Here is a 19,970-nt window from a genome sequence, read left to right as displayed (position 1 = left end):
CCAGGGCTGCAGTTGAATTTACTAAGTTTCTGAGCAACTGCCGTTTTGCTTGCTTTAGATAGTTTCTTGACCCTTAGGAACATACTGTCTCAGGGTTTTAGTGCTGGGCACCTTCATTATTTCGGCTGCATTACATTCGCTTACATTCATGATATTTTAATTATGATGTACGTAGCTCTATAATTAGGGACCAAACTCAAGGGGAAAAGTCTGACAAGAAAACATTCACTTCTCTTGACTGAACGGAGAGCTCAGCTAAAAAATTTTTCTGGTATTTCTCAGCGATGCTGAATTGCTCACACAGGCCTCGGACCACCAACCTAAAGAGTTCAAAATTGGGAAGATACTGTAGAATAATTTATTGTTTTACAAAAAAGCATCGAGATAATGAGGGATTTATCCCAAAATCAAATATGATGAAATTTAGGCGACTGACTTTTGATGACACAGATTGTTTACATTTCCTCCTCGGTTGGATCAAAAATAGAATTTTATACAAAAGTAAGTTCCTTTTCGATGCTCATCAAAAATATATCTAACAGAAGAGAGGAAAAGAAAATAATTGACTCTATCTCATGAGCAATTAAATATTTTTATTAACGAATAATGTTGATGAATTTTGACACAAAAAAGATTTTGATCTAAAGTCAATGTAACATAAAGGATAGAATGACACTCTTTTAATACATTCAAATACCACTTTCAGCATGTAAATTTTTCAAATATCATGTGTAGGTAGGTAAATTTGAAATTCATCTTAACACTTACTAACATTTACATAAAATATATTGTCAAAGTACTAAGTTCGTTAGCTTCACATGGCTGCAGTCACAGTCTTTGAGACTTCTTACATATTAAATAACAACAATGATCATATAGAATGACATTTGACATGTTCGGAAGAAATGTTATCAACACAACAATGATAAAATAAATGAGGCTCCAAACATGCTCATGCAAGACAACAAGCAGGTTTTACAGACAAGTTTCTGAGCTGACCTGAAGTCATAAAGCAAATATTTGTCTAAAAACTGCCCATAATGAGATTAAATGATACCCTCTTTAAACAAATGTTCATCTTACATATTTTGCTAAAATAAACTTCAACAATAATTTGCTCCAAAAAGATAAACCAATCCATTGGAAAGTGGCGGAGGAACAAAGATGATACTTCTGAAAAATACTTAACTACACTCTTCATTTCTAATAGCCCTTCTAATAGTTCTCATTGCTTTCAATTACTGTTTGGCTGTTCTGTTAAACAATCAGTTTACCTGTCATAGAGTTTCAACTATTTTATGCTTTGAATGTAATTTTTCATAAAAACTCAAAGACTTCTAGTTAATTCAGAAATCCAATGCCTTTATAATCATAGCTTTTTGAAAATTTGTCACGTTGGAATGCATCTTACGATCAACTACCAAAAGAACTACGAGTTTCATAAAATTAGACAACAGAATACTCCTTCAGGGTGCTTAAAGTATATCTCTACAAAATCTCAATGATTGAAGATGGACCTAGGAAAAATTTTGGCCTTAAAACTTAATTTTCTAGATATTACTTGGCTTATACTCCTTGAAAAGAGATGATCAAATAACAATCAGCTTCGCAGTATCAAAAAAGGTATCAGCTACAAGGAGTGACGATGAGACAATTATCAGCCCAATTCAAAGTAGCAATCCAACAACATAATGAAATGTAGTCATTGATATCCGTGAAAAGTATGGTTACATTGTCCCTTCGTACAGTTGAAAAATTTTCAAGGGAAAATAAAATGGTCAAAATTTTCAAGCTTCTCCAAGAAAATAAAAAAAAATAATACTTTTCTACAGGTATAAAATACTGTGCGATAGAAACATTAAAAACGTTGTTTTAAAGCATACAATTGATTTAGATACTAAAGCTCTATCATCTAAATTTTTGGAACTGTGTTTTTTGACTGGATGGTAGAATATTAGGTACTTAAACTCAGTTAGGCACCCCTTGCTTGAGTAATCATTTCAAACTTGAACATATATTTCCAGGTATGAAAGCATATGACCACTCTTGAAGCATCTGAATTCTTACAGGGACACAAAAAAATTCATTGAAGGCAATTTCGATTGGTCGAAAAATCTCTTATCAACATTGAAATTGTGCATTAAATACTTGGTGAGGAGACAATACATGAATTTATAATGACTTAAAAAAAGTTGTTATTTTTTTTTAGAAAATATGGATAAAAGAACTCCAAAAGAAAGTACTTGTTAAAAATGATGTTCAAAAAATGTTAATGCTTCTGAGTTCCTCTACAATTTTTTAAAAACTATTTTCAAAATAATTTTTAAACAGTTGTTCGAGTCTTGACAAAAATTGCGCTCAGCTAGTATTGTGCTTGCAACTAATTTGTTTAATGCTACATGGGTCCTCCTAAATTGTGTATTACATGCTATGGTGGAGCAATATTCATCGGTCAAATTGTTCATGAGCATGAGAATGTTAGAAATATGAATACTACGATCAATCATGGTTGAAGATACTTAGCCTGACCAAACTACATCATTGATTGCCGAATCATGGTCTATTCTACAGCCATCTGTATAATACATGAAATGAGATCAGTCTTACATAAACATCAAGTTAAGCACCTTCTCAAGAATCCCAAAATAAATGCAAATTTTCTAGGTATAGAAAAGTGAGGCTCTTTTAACACTCCCACTTAATGTAACAGCTACTTTAACTACATAATTAAATTAAAGAGTAGAATACAATACACAATTACGCAGCTTACTACTTAAATTAGAAATTTGGGCATCAATTCTTCTGCATGCTGCATGTAAATAGGGGACGTTCAGCAAGGGTCTAAATCTAAGGATGCAAACCCTAGTTTTCTCTAAACCAATGGGACGCCTATTAAAAATGGCAGCAACAACATTTCACAAAACTTAATTTGCCAGCTACAGAATACTTAGCCAGCCCACTCATTTGAAGAGAAGAAAAATAAACTAGAAGTAAAACAGGATATTAAATAATTAGGAACGGAGTGACTAACTTCTATGTTTTGAGAGAAGTTTGAGTGATGCACAATTGACAAAAACAAAGTCTGACATTATTTTAATCTAATGTTACAAAATGTATGAAATGATTCATGGAGAATTTGATGAATGCTTTCTTTCTGACATGTGTGAGAAGGAGAAGATAACACTTTACTCGTCTAATTTAACCAAGAACAAAGACTGTATGATGGTACCTGATTCCGAACGGCTCTTATGAAAATTGATCTCTAATAAGTCAATTTTAATCCTTGGATTTTTGAGAAACATGTCTAATACATCAAACTACAGAACTAATCATTGACTTCTGATTTGTCAAACCTGAGTCTTCATCGAACAATCAGAGGCCTGTAAAGTGATGGGACTAAAAAAAGGTGTTAGGCGCATTAATTAGGTACAAAGAAAGGACACATTGGACCTTCAAAAAATTAAAATAGACAGAGAGTGAAATATTTGCCTTAATTTGTAGAGAAATAGATGAACTTCTACAATTTTACTATCGAGAATCGAAAATGAAGAATAAAGGATGGGCAAGGCAATACCTGTGCAACTTTGACAATCAATTCACAATAAAAAGTTTTGACTTGAGAAAACTGCCATTGAACAAGGCAGCTTTAATGGGTGAGATTATTTGTTTTTTCACCATATTTTTTATCTTATCTTTTTTTTCTTTCTTTTATTGTTAAAATACTAAAGTCTAATATCTCATCAAATTCATTTGACTCACTTCTTAGAAAATCGACCGATTTTTTAAGTTAACAATGAAATCATTGATTTATCATTTAATCCATGAAGCTCTAAGGGGTTAGTAAACCAATTAATGTAAGAGGGTTAGGAGTATCAACTGAAGCGGTATCAAGAGGAGACTTTTATTATTGGGAGTGAACATTTCATTAGCTTATAATATACTTTACTCTCACTTTACAGTTTGATCTTTAGCAAAAGTGAACGAACATTGACTAGGATTTGGTACTCGTTACCAAAGTTTGTGGTGTTGTGTGGGAAAGGAACTAGATAAACATGAATGACTAGTGACACAAACCAGTATGGTAAGAATTTTCCTGAGATTGAATCTCGTAATACCGCAAATGTTATACAGCAAATTCTATGGTGGGATTCACTTAGATTAAAACAAGGGCCCAGGGCAGTTTATTTACTGTAGCCTAGTAATTTCTCAGCAACTCCTAGGTAATATACTGTTTGGGCAATGCCAAACAATGGAGCAATCACAATCATACGACATGCACCACCTTTGAAGAATGCTGTGACTCCTTCGTGTTTCAGAGTTTGGCTGAAACAAGCAAAACAATTTTTTTCAGACAAAAATAGGATCTGAAATGTGTTTCCCAATACGAATTCATGGTAAAGAATGAGAAGATTTAGGAGAAATGGTAATTACTTAAAATGCAAATCATTGAAATTAGTTAAAAAACCTGTGCCTTGAATCTTACTGTTAAATTGTTAGATGATGGCACGCCTTACAAGGAATGAGCGCTAGGGTGGCTTGTGTTCGCAATCTTTTTAACATTAAAAAACGGGTAATCAAAAAAAGATGTTCTCAACAGTTTTAGTGACAGACTATTGTCTTCTGTTTCTTCCGTTTTTCCATCTAATCATTACTACTTTTTCTTTTATTTTGAAGAATTTTTTGATCTTTAGAACAATTTGACAGGATAGGTACAAATTTATTTTTTCAAAATTATCATCAACTTTGGGAGGCCCTTTACACTGTTTATTTAACACTCTCTTGACACAGATTCAAGTTTTTTCCTCTGACACTTTTTGGCCAAAGCGAGGAGGCATAATTAAAGGAGCTGCGTAAAAAATGCTGGGCGATTGTCCGAAATTCCTCGGATCGAGAACCGCTTGACTGTCTGAGGAGGGTCCTTTTTGCTAGCCTAGAGTGGCAAGTATGTATAAAAACGATACTCTGTTGCTGCGAATCCATTGTATCCGGGACATGCATGTATGCACTGATTTGCGAAATATTCTATAGCATTTTATATTTATCAAGAGTAATTGAAATTGCCATGCTTTATGTTCCAGCCTCATTTGTTCAAAAATGCTCTCTACAGAACAAAAAAAAATCTTTCTTGATGACAATGCAAGAAAGGGGGGGAAAAGATCAAATAAAAGATATCATTCTAAAAGTTTGCACTCGTACTATATATTCGTCAGTTACGTTATCAAAGGAAGGAACTATTACTACCTGGAAAAGATGAAGATAAATTAGCAACTTACGTTATTGCATCACCAACTCCAGAGTAGGTACGTTCTCCAGCTGCTTTGTTGATGACTTGCAATCTGGTTTTCACAACATCAAAAGGATTGACGAACAAAGCTGCTGTTGAGCCAGCTACACATCCAGACAAGAACGAGCACCAAAAAACAGCTTCACCTGGAAATCATTCCAAAATAATAGGGCTCTAAGTAATGAGTAATAATTTTACAACAAAGCGGAATTAAGTTGCTTTACAGATCGTAAAACAGAAGACTTAAAATTAGAGAAAATACAATAAAAGAAAGTCCATAAGCAAGAGAGCTGTAAAAATGACTGATAGCATAGACCCTCAATGAACTTGTTGTCCACCAAAGAAGAGTTTAATGACTGCATATAGTAGAGAGTTTATTGGTACATTATCAGCTTTTGAAGAGAAAATTTGAGCAAAACACATTTCTTTTTATTTTGGTGCAGTATACTGACACGTATGACGTCCATCGTTTTCCATTACAGGGGTGCAGAAAGTTCCAAAACGCCGACCGTCCCCACCGTCCTGCGTTTTCGCCTTATGGCACCTTTCTAATTTGCGTCACAGCCAAGCGTGTGATCTTACAGCCAAAAAAATTGGAAAAATGGAAATGGAATGGAATCTTCACTTTTGAAGAAAGCCTTCCATTTGCCGCGATCCTTGCATCGCCAGATCGGGCATTCTCTGCATCCACCCCCATCTGGGGTTACTAATTCCTTAAAGTTGTTAAGCTATGAGCTTCCTACCACCTGAACTACTATTGAACTAATATTGAATTCTTGTTACTCATGCAACTGAGAAGTACAGATGGCGTCACAGCAATTAGCAATAATAGCCATGTGCAATTTTGAAATTTTTGCATACCACCTTTTTTTATGTGTTTTCTTGGCTAACAGAAACAATTCAGAGAAATCTCATTGGCAGGGACAACATTTTAAAGATGACAGCAACTTGCAAACTGATACACTAGGATGCACCATGTCTAACATAAACCTGAAATCTAAATATCTTATATCAGTTGCATAACCTTGAATAAGATACCTAAAAAAATTACCTGATCCATCACTTTTCCGCGGTCCTAGAGCATTCAGTCTGGCAAACAAGGGAAAGTAGACCACAGAAAAGGATACGTCTCTCAACATCGTAGCAGTGGTGCCACGATAAAGTCCCAGAATTCCTTTAGTTTTCAGTAATTCTAATGTAAGGGATGTCGCTGAAATTTTTGGAACTGTTTTACCAGCTGCTTTTGCTGCTGCGGCGACACGCCCGGCGTCTTGCATTTGGATTTTCAACAACTCCATTGGTGTTGTGATCACAATTTGACAGAATCCTGCCCCTGCTCCAGCCATCATTTCACGTTCTAAAGGTAAAGCTTTTCTGAGAAACAAACAAAATTAAGTGTACAGAGCTGGTTTTCAAAATTGAAATATAAACAGTACCTTGTGATGCTCTTATTATTTCATTGATTGAGGAAGTTACTACACGTTCTATGAGAATCGGATGAACAACAGGTAGAGTCATCCGTCTAATATCTAACAAAATCAGTGTTCTGTTTTCCCCCTAAAATTTTAGGAGCCATCTACTATTTTTTAGGAGCCAAATTAAATTTATGCATACTGGCCATGGTGATGCTACGAACGGTGCGTATAGAGAGCGCTTCATCGCTACCCCTGCTTTCTGGATGGGAGTTAAATCTATCAAATTTTTTGGACGCCACGATGGCCCAGCTCCCCCAATTTTAAGGCGCCAAGGCCCGATTTTTATGTGCATTTGGCGCATGGCGCCCGGGGAAGGCAGAACACTGAACACAATTATTGAAACTTGCCTTTGAATACCTTCTAGAGGTGCTGAAAAAAATCTATGTTACACCTTTCAAAAGTTGCTTTTAGTTTTGCATTTACTACTTTAAGTTCAAGTTTCTCATCCAACTACAACCCTGTAAACAAGTCTCCAGGGTTATGGTTATAACTATAAGAGCCTTTCGAGTTGCAGCTGCAGCAATGAGGACTGATTAGTTATAAATTAAAAGCTGATTCAAGAAGCCAAAAGTTCTACTTCATTAAAATCTCAATCTATAATTCTAATTCATTAAAGATGCACATGTCAATTACCACAGATGGAGTTGAAATCAGGATTATCCTTTCTAAACTTTTCCGGTGGTGTAATGTTAAATATATAAATGTGACAGTCTTTCCAAAGGAATGAGGCAAAAATGGAAAATTAATTGGACACTTACCCTGGGCCAGGCGATAATTGATGTCGGAAAAAATCATTTGCAGCTAATTTGATGGCTTTCTCAGGTGTTATGAGCAGTATATTGACGCCTGAACCTAAAAAAAAAAAAATTAAGAATGATAAAACATACACTATGACCAGTGATAAAAAGGATAGACGAAAACAGCTCAACAATAAGAACTAAATACGTTCTAAATGTACTTGCTTTCACTCCAAATTGAGAAATACTGAATTGGGATTTTCAAATTAAAATTAAAATTGTTTAATCGTTGCGTTTAATCGCAATTGTTAATTGTTTAATTGTTTAATTGTTTAAATTGTTTAAAATTGTTGTTAATTGTTTGTTTAGTTAAAATTGTTTTATAAGTTTATTCTTCTTTATTAAAATTTAAATTAGCAAATTCTTGAATTATTGAAAAAATAGTGTTTTGTTAAACTAAATAATTAATTCAATTAATTATTGTTTTAAAATTTCTAATTATCTTAATAGCTTCAGTATCACGCTTTATAAAGCATAAGATATGCTAAGACTATATATGCTATGCTTATATATATTAATCATTAGCAATAGAGAAGGAGAGGTAGAATATATACATAAAGTAATATAGTTATTAATATTTAAGTGCTGACATAAAACAGCACTTAAATATACTAAATCTATAATTAAAAAAGATATTAATCATTAGCAATAGAGAAGGAGAGGTGACCAGGATCCAGGAGTTAGGATTTGATTTAACCAGGTGCTGATTAACCAGGAGAAGTATTTTTTTCTTTATAGGTACCTATTACTAGCGGCGTTCACTCTCTGGGCCAATGCAATTATGAACTGACAGTTCATCCCAACGGTCAGTTGTATTAGAGTCAATCGAGTCATACATTGCTTCATCTACTGCATTGGATCAAGTTTAAAGCAGGAACAAACTCTATTTTTGATCTTAATCATCAAGAGCAGGTTCAAAACGCTACTTGCAGAAATTCGTATCTCGTGATCAAATTCATTTTCCAATCATATAATGCTTGATCCGGTCGTATGAGATCAATCTAAAGCTTCTGATGAGGAATTATAAGCGTGAAACTCTTTTTGCAGTTTATAAATTATGAAAATCCGCCAACAACAGGTTTAAAATACTAAGTGCAAAAATTCGTATCTCGCGATAAACTGTCAATTCTTAGTGCCAAAAACGTGAATCTTGGAATTTCTGCCGTATTTTTTTAACAGTTCGAGAAATCATTCAAAATGATGATGGTGTCTGAAAAAGCATGTTATTCTTGGTATCTTTGAGAATTATTACCCTTCTACTGACGATAAGGGAGGAATGTAGACAGTTTTTTTACATTTCTGGAAAATCGTATTTCCCGAGATACGCACTTCTGCACTTTCACCATCGATTTATGGTTTACAAGTTCCACTGTGGATCAATTCCTGTTAGTTGAGGTAAACTTAAGAGTTGATTTTTCAACTTGTTCTTAGGAAAGGAGTCTTCATCACACGTTCAAAAATTATTCTGTTCCTCCAAGGCCACCTTGCTGAATGGCCATTGGCCAAGCACATAAATTTGATGGAATTTTTCATTATTTACAAGAAAATGGAACAACATAAAAGTTACCTCTGTACATTCCAAAGTATCCTTCAGCTTTGTAAGTTTTGCGGAAGCAATCCAACCTGTAAGAGAAAATGATCAAACAATAAACAAACATAAATGTGGTTTAATGAATTTGACTTCCGCCACCGCGCCGCGCTGACCACACTGTGTTTGGCGCAATGCGTGAAGTACTTATGCAGTCTTGTAGGCGCTATGCGTTTCCCGCGGCGCCGACCGCTGCTGACCGCACTGTGTTTGACGCAATGCGTGAAGTACTTATGCAGTCTTGTAGGCGCTATGCGTTTCCCGCGGCGCCGACCGCTGCTGACCGCACTGTGTTTGACGCAATGCGTGAAGTATTCATGCAGTCTTGTAGGCGCTATGCGTTTCCCGCGGCGCCGACCGCTGCTGACCGCACTGTGTTTGACGCAATGCGTGAAGTATTCATGCAGTCTTGTAGGCGCTATGCGTTTCCCGCGGCGCCGACCGCTGCTGACCGCACTGTGTTTGACGCAATGCGTGAAGTATTCATGCAGTCTTGTAGGCGCTATGCGTTTCCCGCGGCGCCGACCGCTGCTGACCGCACTGTGTTTGACGCAATGCGTGAAGTATTCATGCAGTCTTGTAGGCGCTAATATGTGTTACATGCTGACCGCCGCGCCGAGCGAGGGCTTCTCCTTTTCATCTCAAGTCCTCATCACCATTGCTCTCTGCGCCGCGCCGCTCCAGGCCGAATTGCGTGTTTGAATTCTCTCTTAAATCGACTAATTAAAGGTGCTGTCTCTTGTATCACGGAAAGACGATGAAATTAGAAATTACTGTACTCTCAGGAAACTAGAGATTTTGTCGCCATTTTTCGTTTGTAATTTTTTTCCTGAATCCGATTCTTTTTTATTGCCTACATAAAAAAAATTGCAAAATTTGCCGCCATGGGCCGCGGCCCATGTGACCACCCCCTATATCCGGCCCTGAATGCACTAATTACTACTTAGGACCAATTACGTTCTACAGGCTACTGAGATTTTAATCAAAGTTTTCTTTTAAAACTATTCAAAGTTATTAACGAGATAGTTCCTCATTTTATATATCATAATAACCAATGTTTATGTATATTTTAAAGAAAAAATTGTAGTTTCTGTACAGAAGGTCAATTAACCAATAAAATCAGAAATAAAAATAAAAAAATAAAAAAAAATTACGAGAGGAAATAGATATGCTACAGCAATTCAAGGGGAGGAAAAACAAGTTCGGCAATACTTCATAGTCATTGTATGAAAAATTGTTCATGGTGTTTTAAATCTTCAATGACTCTTAGTAGTAGGAAAAAAAAATTTACAAGCAATAATTCGCTCGTTGTGGGCTCTACTTAATTAAGATAGGTAAATGAAACCCATGTTTAAACGTAGTTATAATGCCTAGCGCATGCAATTAAAGACCACAGCATTCTAATAGCTATAGTTATACTGATATTTAATTAGTCTTGTAATCGTAAATAAGGCAAAAATAGAGGCAATATTTTATTTATTTGCCTGGCTTCCAGTCATTTTATCACCAAACAAATGGGATCGTTCACAAGAAGAAGGGTCTCGCTCAGTACAAAGAATAAAACTTTTTAGGATGGCATGGGTAGTTCTTAAAACGAAGATTTTTCCACTGCAAAATTCGAGCCATCATTGTTGGTTTAATTTGACATTTTTGGATGCTCTTGGGCTAGAAGTTTCATTTAATACTCCTTAAAGCGGTGGTAACAATACTATTGGCCTTGGTTTTTCAATACAAAGGTCCCTTTTCCCATGAATAGTCGCAAGTACGTACAGCAAAAATTGGGATTCGCATACTTACATGGAAGAGTACATTCTTTCTCCATTTGGGCCGGTTTGCTGGTTTTGTAATCTTGTTTTGACCAGATCCAGAGGAAAAACAACAGTGACACCAATAATCCCGGCTATTCCTCCATTAACAATCTTCGGAACTAACCTGTGACATAAATTATACAGGACATTCTGAGAATATTTCGGGAAATCGGCACATTATATTCATCATAGTGCTTCCATTGTTGGATTTTATCTTATGATTGATTTGTTAACTACGCATATGGATGGCTTCCTATAATATGTTAACATCCTCAGGCCAGTTTTCTGCCTTCCCCGGGCGCCAAATGCGCCTAAAAATCCGGCCTTCGCGCCTAAAAATTGGGGGGCTGGGCCATCATGGCGCCTAAAAAATTTGACAGATTGAACTCGCAATCGAGAAGTAGCGGTAGCGATGAAGCAGCTCTCTATACGCACCGTTCGCAGCGCAACCCGAGAGCGTTTTTTTTTTTTTTTTTTTTTTTTTTTTTCGAGGGGGGAAGGAGGTGAACGGATGTTTAGGCCTATTACCAAATTTCGATGGTCCGGAAAATTACACAACTATTCGGTTAGTCTCAATATGGTTTTTTATTATTTCGTGGGTCTCAGGGTTTGATTCTCTCAATATTCGTGTTGAATTCGTATGGAGAAGCAGAATATTGGCCAGACTGTGTAGCAAAACTTCCAAATTGGCAATATTGGGAAAATTTAACTAACTTTTTGTACCGAGATTTATGGGGAATTTTGCACACAAATCGCAAAAAATTGCGAGGAGACATTCTGATGATTCCCCTTGGAGGGAAATCGCGAACATAATCGGGGATTTGTGAACGCTGCGATCTAGAAAGCTCATTTTCCGCTTTTAAGTTTTAACTCTCCGTGCGCAACAATGTAAAATAAAGAAGCTGTACAAATTAGCATAATTATGAATGGCTCTTATGTAGATTGCGAATCAATTGAGAGGGGTCACTGATAACGGGATTGATAACGACGAAAGTGTAACAGGCGACAATACGGTGAGTGCGACATAGAAAATGGCACGTGGTATTGTCAAGGCTGTGCCACGCTGCACAGACTCCGTTACGAGGCTCATGATCGGGGAGGTGGAATTCGGAAATGGGCTCGTGGGTTATTCTGCACGAGCGCGGGCGGAAAGTGCATACTTAGCTGAAAATTGGAAGACGTGAAGAGAAGGTGCCCCCCGGGGGGATGGGCACTCGGCCAGTGGAAGCTCTTAATTACGAGATTGCATTGCGGGTGCCGATCCTTTCACCTTTCTTATCCGAATTGACCACTATAATTTATAGACTGGATTTTTTTTTATAGACCGGGGGGAAACTGCGGAGGGTATGGATTCGATCAACATGAATCGATCGAAAAATGAAAACGTAAATCGATCGACAGATTATTAAAAAACCGGAGTCGATTCGATCGACATGAATGGATAGAAAATTGGAAACGCGATCGAAAAATGAAAACGTAAATCGATCGAAAAATTATTAAAAAAACCGGTGTCGATTCGATCGACATGAATGAATAGAAAAATGAAAACGCGATCGAAAAATGAAAACGTAAATCGATCGACAAATTATTAAAAAAACCGGTGTCGATTCGATCGACATGAATGGATAGAAAAATGAAAATGCGATCGAAAAATGAAAACGTAAAACGATCGACAGATTATTAAAAAACCGGTGTCGATTCGATTGACATGAATGGATTGAAAAATGAAAACGCGAATCGATATACGTGAATCGATCGACACCGATTCAATCGACAACCGTGAATCGATTGACAAACCTGGGAATCGATCGACAAACCCGTGAATCGATGGACAAAAGTCGTGAGTCGATCGACAAACCTGTGAATGGATCGACAAACCCGTGAGTGGATCGAAAAAAGCCGTGAATCGATTGACAAATGAGTGACTCGATCGACAAGCCCGTGAATCGATCGAATTTTGTCGACGGAATCGGTGTCGATTGATTCACGTCGATCGACTCACTTTTTTATATTTCGATCCACCCATGTCGATCCAATCGACACGGGTGTCTTTAAATTAACTCTTGATCGAATCGGTGACGATTAATTCATGTCGATCGATTCACGTTTTCATTTATCGATCGATTCATGTCGATCGAATCGACACCGGTTTTTTAATAATTTGTCGATCGACCCATGTCGATCGAATCCATACCCTCCAAAAATGCGGCATCTCACCACATGTGTCTGACCACGGAACATTTTTCAACGGAAAAATTGCGATACTTTGAAATTAAGTTACGATTTTTAATTTTTCAAGTAGATTACATTTTTCTATTTTTCACGATACATTACGATGCATATGATGAGGTTGAGGAGGACTGTCTAAGTGCAAACTGCGAAGATCCAATGATAGGGTTGCTTAAGGAGAACCGTGAATTGATCAACCTTAGGTGCTTAAAAAAAATGGTCCATATGTGATCTGCGTGGAGACTCATTTCCCGATTATGGTAGGTAGATACAAAAATTTAAATTTCAGATACCCAGGGCTTCAGAAAAATTAGCCTTCCTTATTTAGAGAGAATAAGTAATGAATTTGGCAAAAAATAAATTTGATACTTACGAAAATTTTGCCGGAGGCTGCTTCGGAGGGTCCACAGAGCTGAAACAGGTAAAAAGTCTGATTAGATCATTTTTGGTGTATTTTTTGAGGAAAATACGATAATTTTTTTTTATTCAGGTACCTAACAGGTCACTTTGCTTTTAATATTTTCTACTAAAGCCGAAAATGACGTTCCCGTTTTTCCATTACCTACAAATTATTCGACAAAAAGACGCATTCCTACAAATTATTCGACAAAAAGACGCATTATGCGGAAGCTAAAAAATCCATTTCTTACTTTCTCCTATTTTTTGGAAATTTGATTTGCCTTAAAAATTGGTGGGGGGGGGGGGGTGGAAAAAACAAAGGTCAATTATGGCCACCGTGGTTGCGGACCTACACCGTCGAAGTATTATATATTATAGCGAAAGATAAAATTTAAATAAGCTGCGATTTTGCTTTGTATCGCGAGTTGCCTGTCTTTATGATACGTAAAGCATCGTCTTAATAATTATTTACAATCGTAATTTTTGTTTTATCAAAAGTTGTGAGAATTTTTCAATTCGATGGTAAAAAATTGCAATTTTGAAGCATTAAATCGCGATTTGATGTCAATAGTCTCATTGCACTCTGCTACTTGGGTTGTAGACTCTTGACTAGGGAAGTTTTTACCCAAGCGACGCGAGGCGTGACTTCTGCGAATCGATCGATGATATCGATATTGATCGATAAGTATATTCATTAGCAATGCTGTCTGTCGATCAAGGTTATTCTATAAAGTTTCAAGAATCCAGAAGTTGGTCAGGAAAAAAATCGTCAGACTTTAAATTTTCGGTAGAAATCAGTTCAAATTTCTGTGCCTTTCGAATGGCGCACCTCCTACACCTTTACAAAGACTAAAAGTGCACACAGCGAAATATTAGCTGAGCTCCGAGTCAGACTGTCAGGCAATTCTTCGCTCCTCTGACGTAAGGGCGTGTCTTGATTTCCGCGGTGAGCCCCAGAAGGCATGGACTTATACGTGAAACAAGGTTCACGTCAAAATCGAGACGGGTCATTGCGTCAGAAAAGTGACGAAATATCTGCATGAATTGAATTGAGTTCCCTTATTCAGCTCGATGAAAACACCGAACACGTGTCTGCGTATTTTGCTGCTTAGACAATAATTTACAACATTACATGATTAAAAGTACCTTCCTCTTAAAATTGGAGCGGTCAATGCCACAGGAGCTTAATTAAATGACATTGCTGTCAAGTTTCACGAAATAACCTATTTCTTACCTAGCGATGATCGTCCATGTTTTACGTTGAAAATAGAGAATTTAAGGAAGGTGATTCGTCTAGCTCAAAAGAAGTGGTCGAACTGGCATGCGATATATCGCATCGATTAGGTCAAAAATCTCGGCAGATTTTGAATTTTTATCAAAATAAGGACGATAGCCCCTGCGCATAAGCCCATGGCCGGATTTACCTACTTGCCGCCCATGGGCCGCCTGTATTTTGCCGCCCTCTTCTCATTCATTTTGAAACATCAATAAAAACCATCAAGTGAACGTGCCGGAGGGAGAAGGGTGCATAAGACGCGTTCACTAGTGTTGGACACATTTTTTGCGTGAGCCCTGTCAACACTACGAGCAAAAGTTCACGGAACTTCGCGCGAAAGTTCAGTTCTGTAAGTCTATCTCTGTGAGGACACGGCCTTTCATTTGTGCGAAATGAACTAAAAAATTAAGAAAGAACAAACATAAATGTGGTTTAATAATTTTAACTTCCGCCGCCGTGCCGCGCTGACCACACTGTGTTTGGCGCAATGCGTGAAGTATTCATGTAGTCTCGTAGGCACTGTGCGTTTCACGCCGCGCCGACCGCTGTTGACCGTACTGTATTTGACGCAATGCGTGAAGTATTCATGCAGTCTCGTAGGCGCTAATATGTGTTACATGCCGACCGCCGCGCCGCGTCGAGGGCTTCTCGTTTTCATCTCAAGTCCTCGTCATCATTTCTCTTTGCGCCGCGCCGCTCCGGGCCAAATTACGTGTTGAGTTTCTCTCTTAACTCAACTAATTAAAGGTGCGCAGTCTTTCACCGAAATACGACAAAATTAGAAATGACTCTCAGGGAATGAGAGATTTTGTCACCTTTTCTTGTTTGTAATTTTTTCTAAATCCGATTTTTTTGTACCTGCATTTAAAAAAATCGCAAAATTTGCCGCCATGGGCCCATGTGGCCACCCCCTTAATCCGGCCCTGCATAAGACTATAGAATTATTCTAAACCCAGAAATCGGCAAAATTCGGAGAAATTCAAGCAGGAAAAAAACCTCGCGTTCGATTCAGCTATCGATTTCTGTATCGAATGCGAGGTTTTTTCCTAACACTATTCTGCTTTCATTTCTCTAAATTTTGCCGATTTTTGGAGTTAGAACGATTCTTTAAGCTTATGCGCAGGGGCTATCGTCCTTTTTTTTGCTAAAATTTCAAAATCTGCCGAGATTTTGGACCTAATCGATGCGATAAATCGCATGCCAATTCGACCACTTCTTTTGAGCTTGACGAATCACCTTAATTCAAACCAAAGAGTCGTCCATCAATGACATCAGCGGGTTGATAAATAAAATCGATAGATAAAGCGATGGACAAAGAAAAAATGTGACGACATTGTTGGTGAAAGCGGGTGGTCTCAATGAACAAAGGAGATAAGTAATAGACCCACGAGACCCACACCAGACGTAACAGAGACCCACGAGAAAACCTAGAGTTGGTCTGTAAAAACAATTCTTTGGAACCAAGAGGATAGCTCCATATTCCCTTTGTCTTCATAGTCAATAGCTTTGTCCGTTAATTTATATAGTCAACAATACTACACTGATTTTAAGTTATGGTTGTCGCGCCTTGATGCAACTATTCGTGGTTCACGAGTGTGCGTGTTGCGTGATCAAATTTGAAGGCACTTTCGCTTTTCTCACTTCTTCAGATATGTACAGGACTCTTCAGTTGTAGCACTCAAATGACAGAGTGTTGATAGCCTATATATACAGAAAGTATTACCAATTAGCGAAGGGAGGCCAGACTATCTGAGGCCAATCATTGAATCGGTCATTCTTAAAAAAACATAAAAGCCAGAAATGATAGCATGAGAAAAATATGAGAAAAAATAACATTCGACACTTTAAAACTCATAATTTTTTATTGAAATGAGATTGGTTCATGCCTCGCTTTTATATTTCTGAGCTTTGAAATTTAGAAGGGGTCAATTAAAACGTTATTTACTGTCTTTCTCGTTGTATTATTATTTTCGGCGCTTAAGTCTTCTTCAGAATGAGTGACTCAAATCAGTTCACCTCGACCTACGAATACTATGCTGACACTGATTGTGAGTTGGTTGTGGCGCCTTGATGCAACTATTTGCGTTCCACGGATGTGCGTGTTGCATGTTTAAAATTGAAGGCACTTTCATTTTTCCCACAGCTTCAGAATAATAAATGCATGGGAGTTGTTGTTACTTAGTTATAGGATCCAAATGACGGAGTGCCTTTAAAGAGAATTAGGTACTGCTATCTTACTCCATTTCCTACAAAAAATGAGCCGCTCTCTGATTGATCAACAAAGTTCAAGCTTTCATTGATTTACTGATTTCCCACTTTAAAAATAATTTCTGGACAAGAATTTTATGTACATTTTTGCCGAGATTTGTCCTTTATCTGTAAGTTTCATTTCTCTCTCCTTTGATAGAACAAATTTCCATTGTCTCATTTTGTTCACTCGGTTACCGGGTTTGCAAAAAAAACTCGTAAATTTATGTTCAAACACCCTAAAATAATTTGAGAAAAAATTAATTGTACACTTGATTCACAAAACTTGTAAATTTTTAAAATCAAATTGATTTTACTTTGATACTTTGGAATTTCGTTTAAAATCTTGAGCAATGTTCATAAGAAATTGGTCAATGGGGAATATTCTGTTAGTGTATGGATTGCAGCTAAAATTTAGGATCAGCATGTTGGCTTAATTTTCAGACTTGAGACTGGCCAGTCAGTGAGCTGTCAGCCCAGTTCACGGACTCGGCAATTCTACCACCATATCATCCCAGCTCATGACTTAGCTGATGACAAGGAATTATCCTTAAATTTTGATTACCGCAAGGATCATGCCTGGGCCCATATTTATACAATATCTTCACTAGCGACATCCCAAAACCGAAGAGGGGCTTTATCGGCTCTTTTGCAGATGATACTGCCTTAGCAGAAAGAGACAAAGACATATTTATCTCTAATCATAGATTACAAAAAGCTATCGATGAAATGGTTGAGTGGGTTTCTGACAATGGCGCCACGCTCAACGCATGTAAATCTGCTCATACTGTTTTTACAAATAGGAAAATACCACAATTACCAGTTCTCATAGAAGATGAACAAGTTCCTTACGTTACAAGCGCTAGATATTTAGGAGTTTATTTAGACTCTAGACTTACTTTTAAAGATCACATCAGAATCAAGGTGAAAGAATTAAATAAAAAGTATAAAAAAATGTATTGGTTGTTAGGCAAAAGATCAAAATTGTCAAAGAAAAACAAAATTTTGCTGTATAATCAAATATTAAAACCTATATGGCAGTATGCTTCACAACTATGGGGTTGTGCAAGCAAATCTAATATAAATAAGGTAGAAAGATTCCAGTCGAAGGTTCTACGAGAAATTATTGGAGTACCATGGTTCGTAAGGAACGAAGACATAAGGAGAGAATTAGAGGTACCCACGGTTAGACAAGTAATTGCTGAGACAACGAAGAGATATGAATGTCGTATTGAAAAGCATATCAATGTAGAGGCTTTAAACCTTTTAGATAGTACAATACCTGTGAAAAGGTTAAAAAGGTGGGAGACCTTTGAACTCCCATCAAGATTTAAGTAGTCTGTAAGGTATGAGTGAGAGTGTGAATGGAGTGTGAATGAGGGTGAAAGGAAGAATGCAAAACCATTAAACTAAAAACCTTTATGTTATAATACATTTAAGAAAGAAGGCAGAGAATTTACAATTCCCGTTCTTTTAGATAATCATAGTATTATCTAACGTTAACATATAAAATTAATGCAGTTTGTTAAGTTTTAGTTTTAAGCCACGTAGATAGATACAAGAAACACTTGTAGTAGTTACGATATATTTAAATAAAATTTCTTTTAAAAAAAAAAAAAAAAAAAAAAAAAATTTTGATTGATTCAGCAAATTTCACCTGAAATTTGTCATAAGCGCTCGTTAAAACAGCCATGAGTGTGCTGTCACTGGCCAATGGCCATCACTGCAGGTCATTAGATTGTTACATCACTTCTGCAGTATTAGCAAGGCAGCACTGTCTCGCAAAACTGGAAAACTTGACTATGATCAACCAGCAATTTATGGTGAACAGCCACTTTTCAAAGCACATAGGTGGTCATTGCCAAGGCATTCTGTCCTGCCATTTTCAAATTTAAACACTAGTCCCCTCTTGCAGTTCTCAGCATTTCAGACGAGTGCACTATACGAGGGATCCGCTTTCGGCTTGGTTCTGGCTCACAGTCCACGGTCCAAGTAAACCACCCGCAAAGCGATGAAACTTGCTGCCATGAGTTTGCAAGACTGGGTTTTAGGAGGCTTCTGGGATATATTGTTGGAAGATCCTAAATACCATTAGTTCCATAAAAAACTTCTGAGGACTCAAAGAACTGACTCCTAAAATCATTACCCTTAATTCTGAGTCACCCTGTATTGCTTCGCTGGGGCTGGCTGTAAGAGCGTTAGGGCTCGCCACCACAGACACTACTGATTACCCCTTTGATAAGAGGGGTGGATATTCTGGGTGTAAGCAAGATATCTCTACAAGAAAACAATTTAGATACTAAGTATGTAAGAGTACTTACGAGTTAAGTTCTGTAGCTTTCATTACTGAACCTTGAAGTGTGCCTCGAAAGGATCTGAAGGGGGAGCTGATGTTTGAAATGCGCCAGGGAGAGCACGCGTAAGGAAAAACGTTTGGCAAGTTAATTCACGCTATTGAATTTTGGATCGAATAACAATAATGGTCAGATTTTGCTTCGACTGGTACGTTTTCAGACTCTCCGGCCTCTTGGCACTCGCGAAAAATCACCAGAGGAGTCGAAGAACAAGACACTAAACTTTCAATGAAACACGAAAAATAGATAACAATGAATGAGGAGATAACCAACAGCGACGATAATTAGAGCGGGGGACATGGTAAATTAATACAAGGAGGGACGCGAAGGGCGGAAAAGAGTGACAAATAAAATATGATGTGATGTGGAGTAGATTACGAGTGGTGGAATGATAAAAATATGATGTATTATGATAAAAATTAGTCTCTCAAGTCTGTCAGTGACGTCATAAATGTAAACAAGACCGCAAAATAAAAATTTCTCTGACGTAGGCAAATGGCCATTGACAAAATG

At 37.2% G+C, this 19,970-nt stretch overlaps 1 protein-coding gene across 1 annotated transcript; it reads right to left on the bottom strand.

Moving 5' to 3' along the window:
• Window positions 1-573: 573 nt before the first annotated feature.
• Window positions 574-19,855, bottom strand: LOC109032832 (mitochondrial glutamate carrier 1). Its single transcript, XM_019045135.2, has 8 exons — window positions 19,425-19,855; window positions 13,555-13,593; window positions 10,942-11,076; window positions 9,124-9,179; window positions 7,518-7,611; window positions 6,336-6,658; window positions 5,274-5,430; window positions 574-4,323 (listed from the first exon to the last, which is right to left on the bottom strand). The coding sequence occupies exons 1-8, from the start codon at window positions 19,445-19,447 to the stop codon at window positions 4,182-4,184; spliced, it is 969 nt and encodes a 322-aa protein (XP_018900680.2). The 5' UTR covers window positions 19,448-19,855; the 3' UTR covers window positions 574-4,181.
• Window positions 19,856-19,970: the final 115 nt, after the last annotated feature.

This window comes from Bemisia tabaci, chromosome 2 (genome assembly GCF_918797505.1).
Source record: "Bemisia tabaci chromosome 2, PGI_BMITA_v3".
Taxonomy (NCBI): Eukaryota; Metazoa; Arthropoda; class Insecta; order Hemiptera; family Aleyrodidae; genus Bemisia; species Bemisia tabaci.
This window is presented reverse-complemented; position numbering and strand designations above follow the sequence as displayed.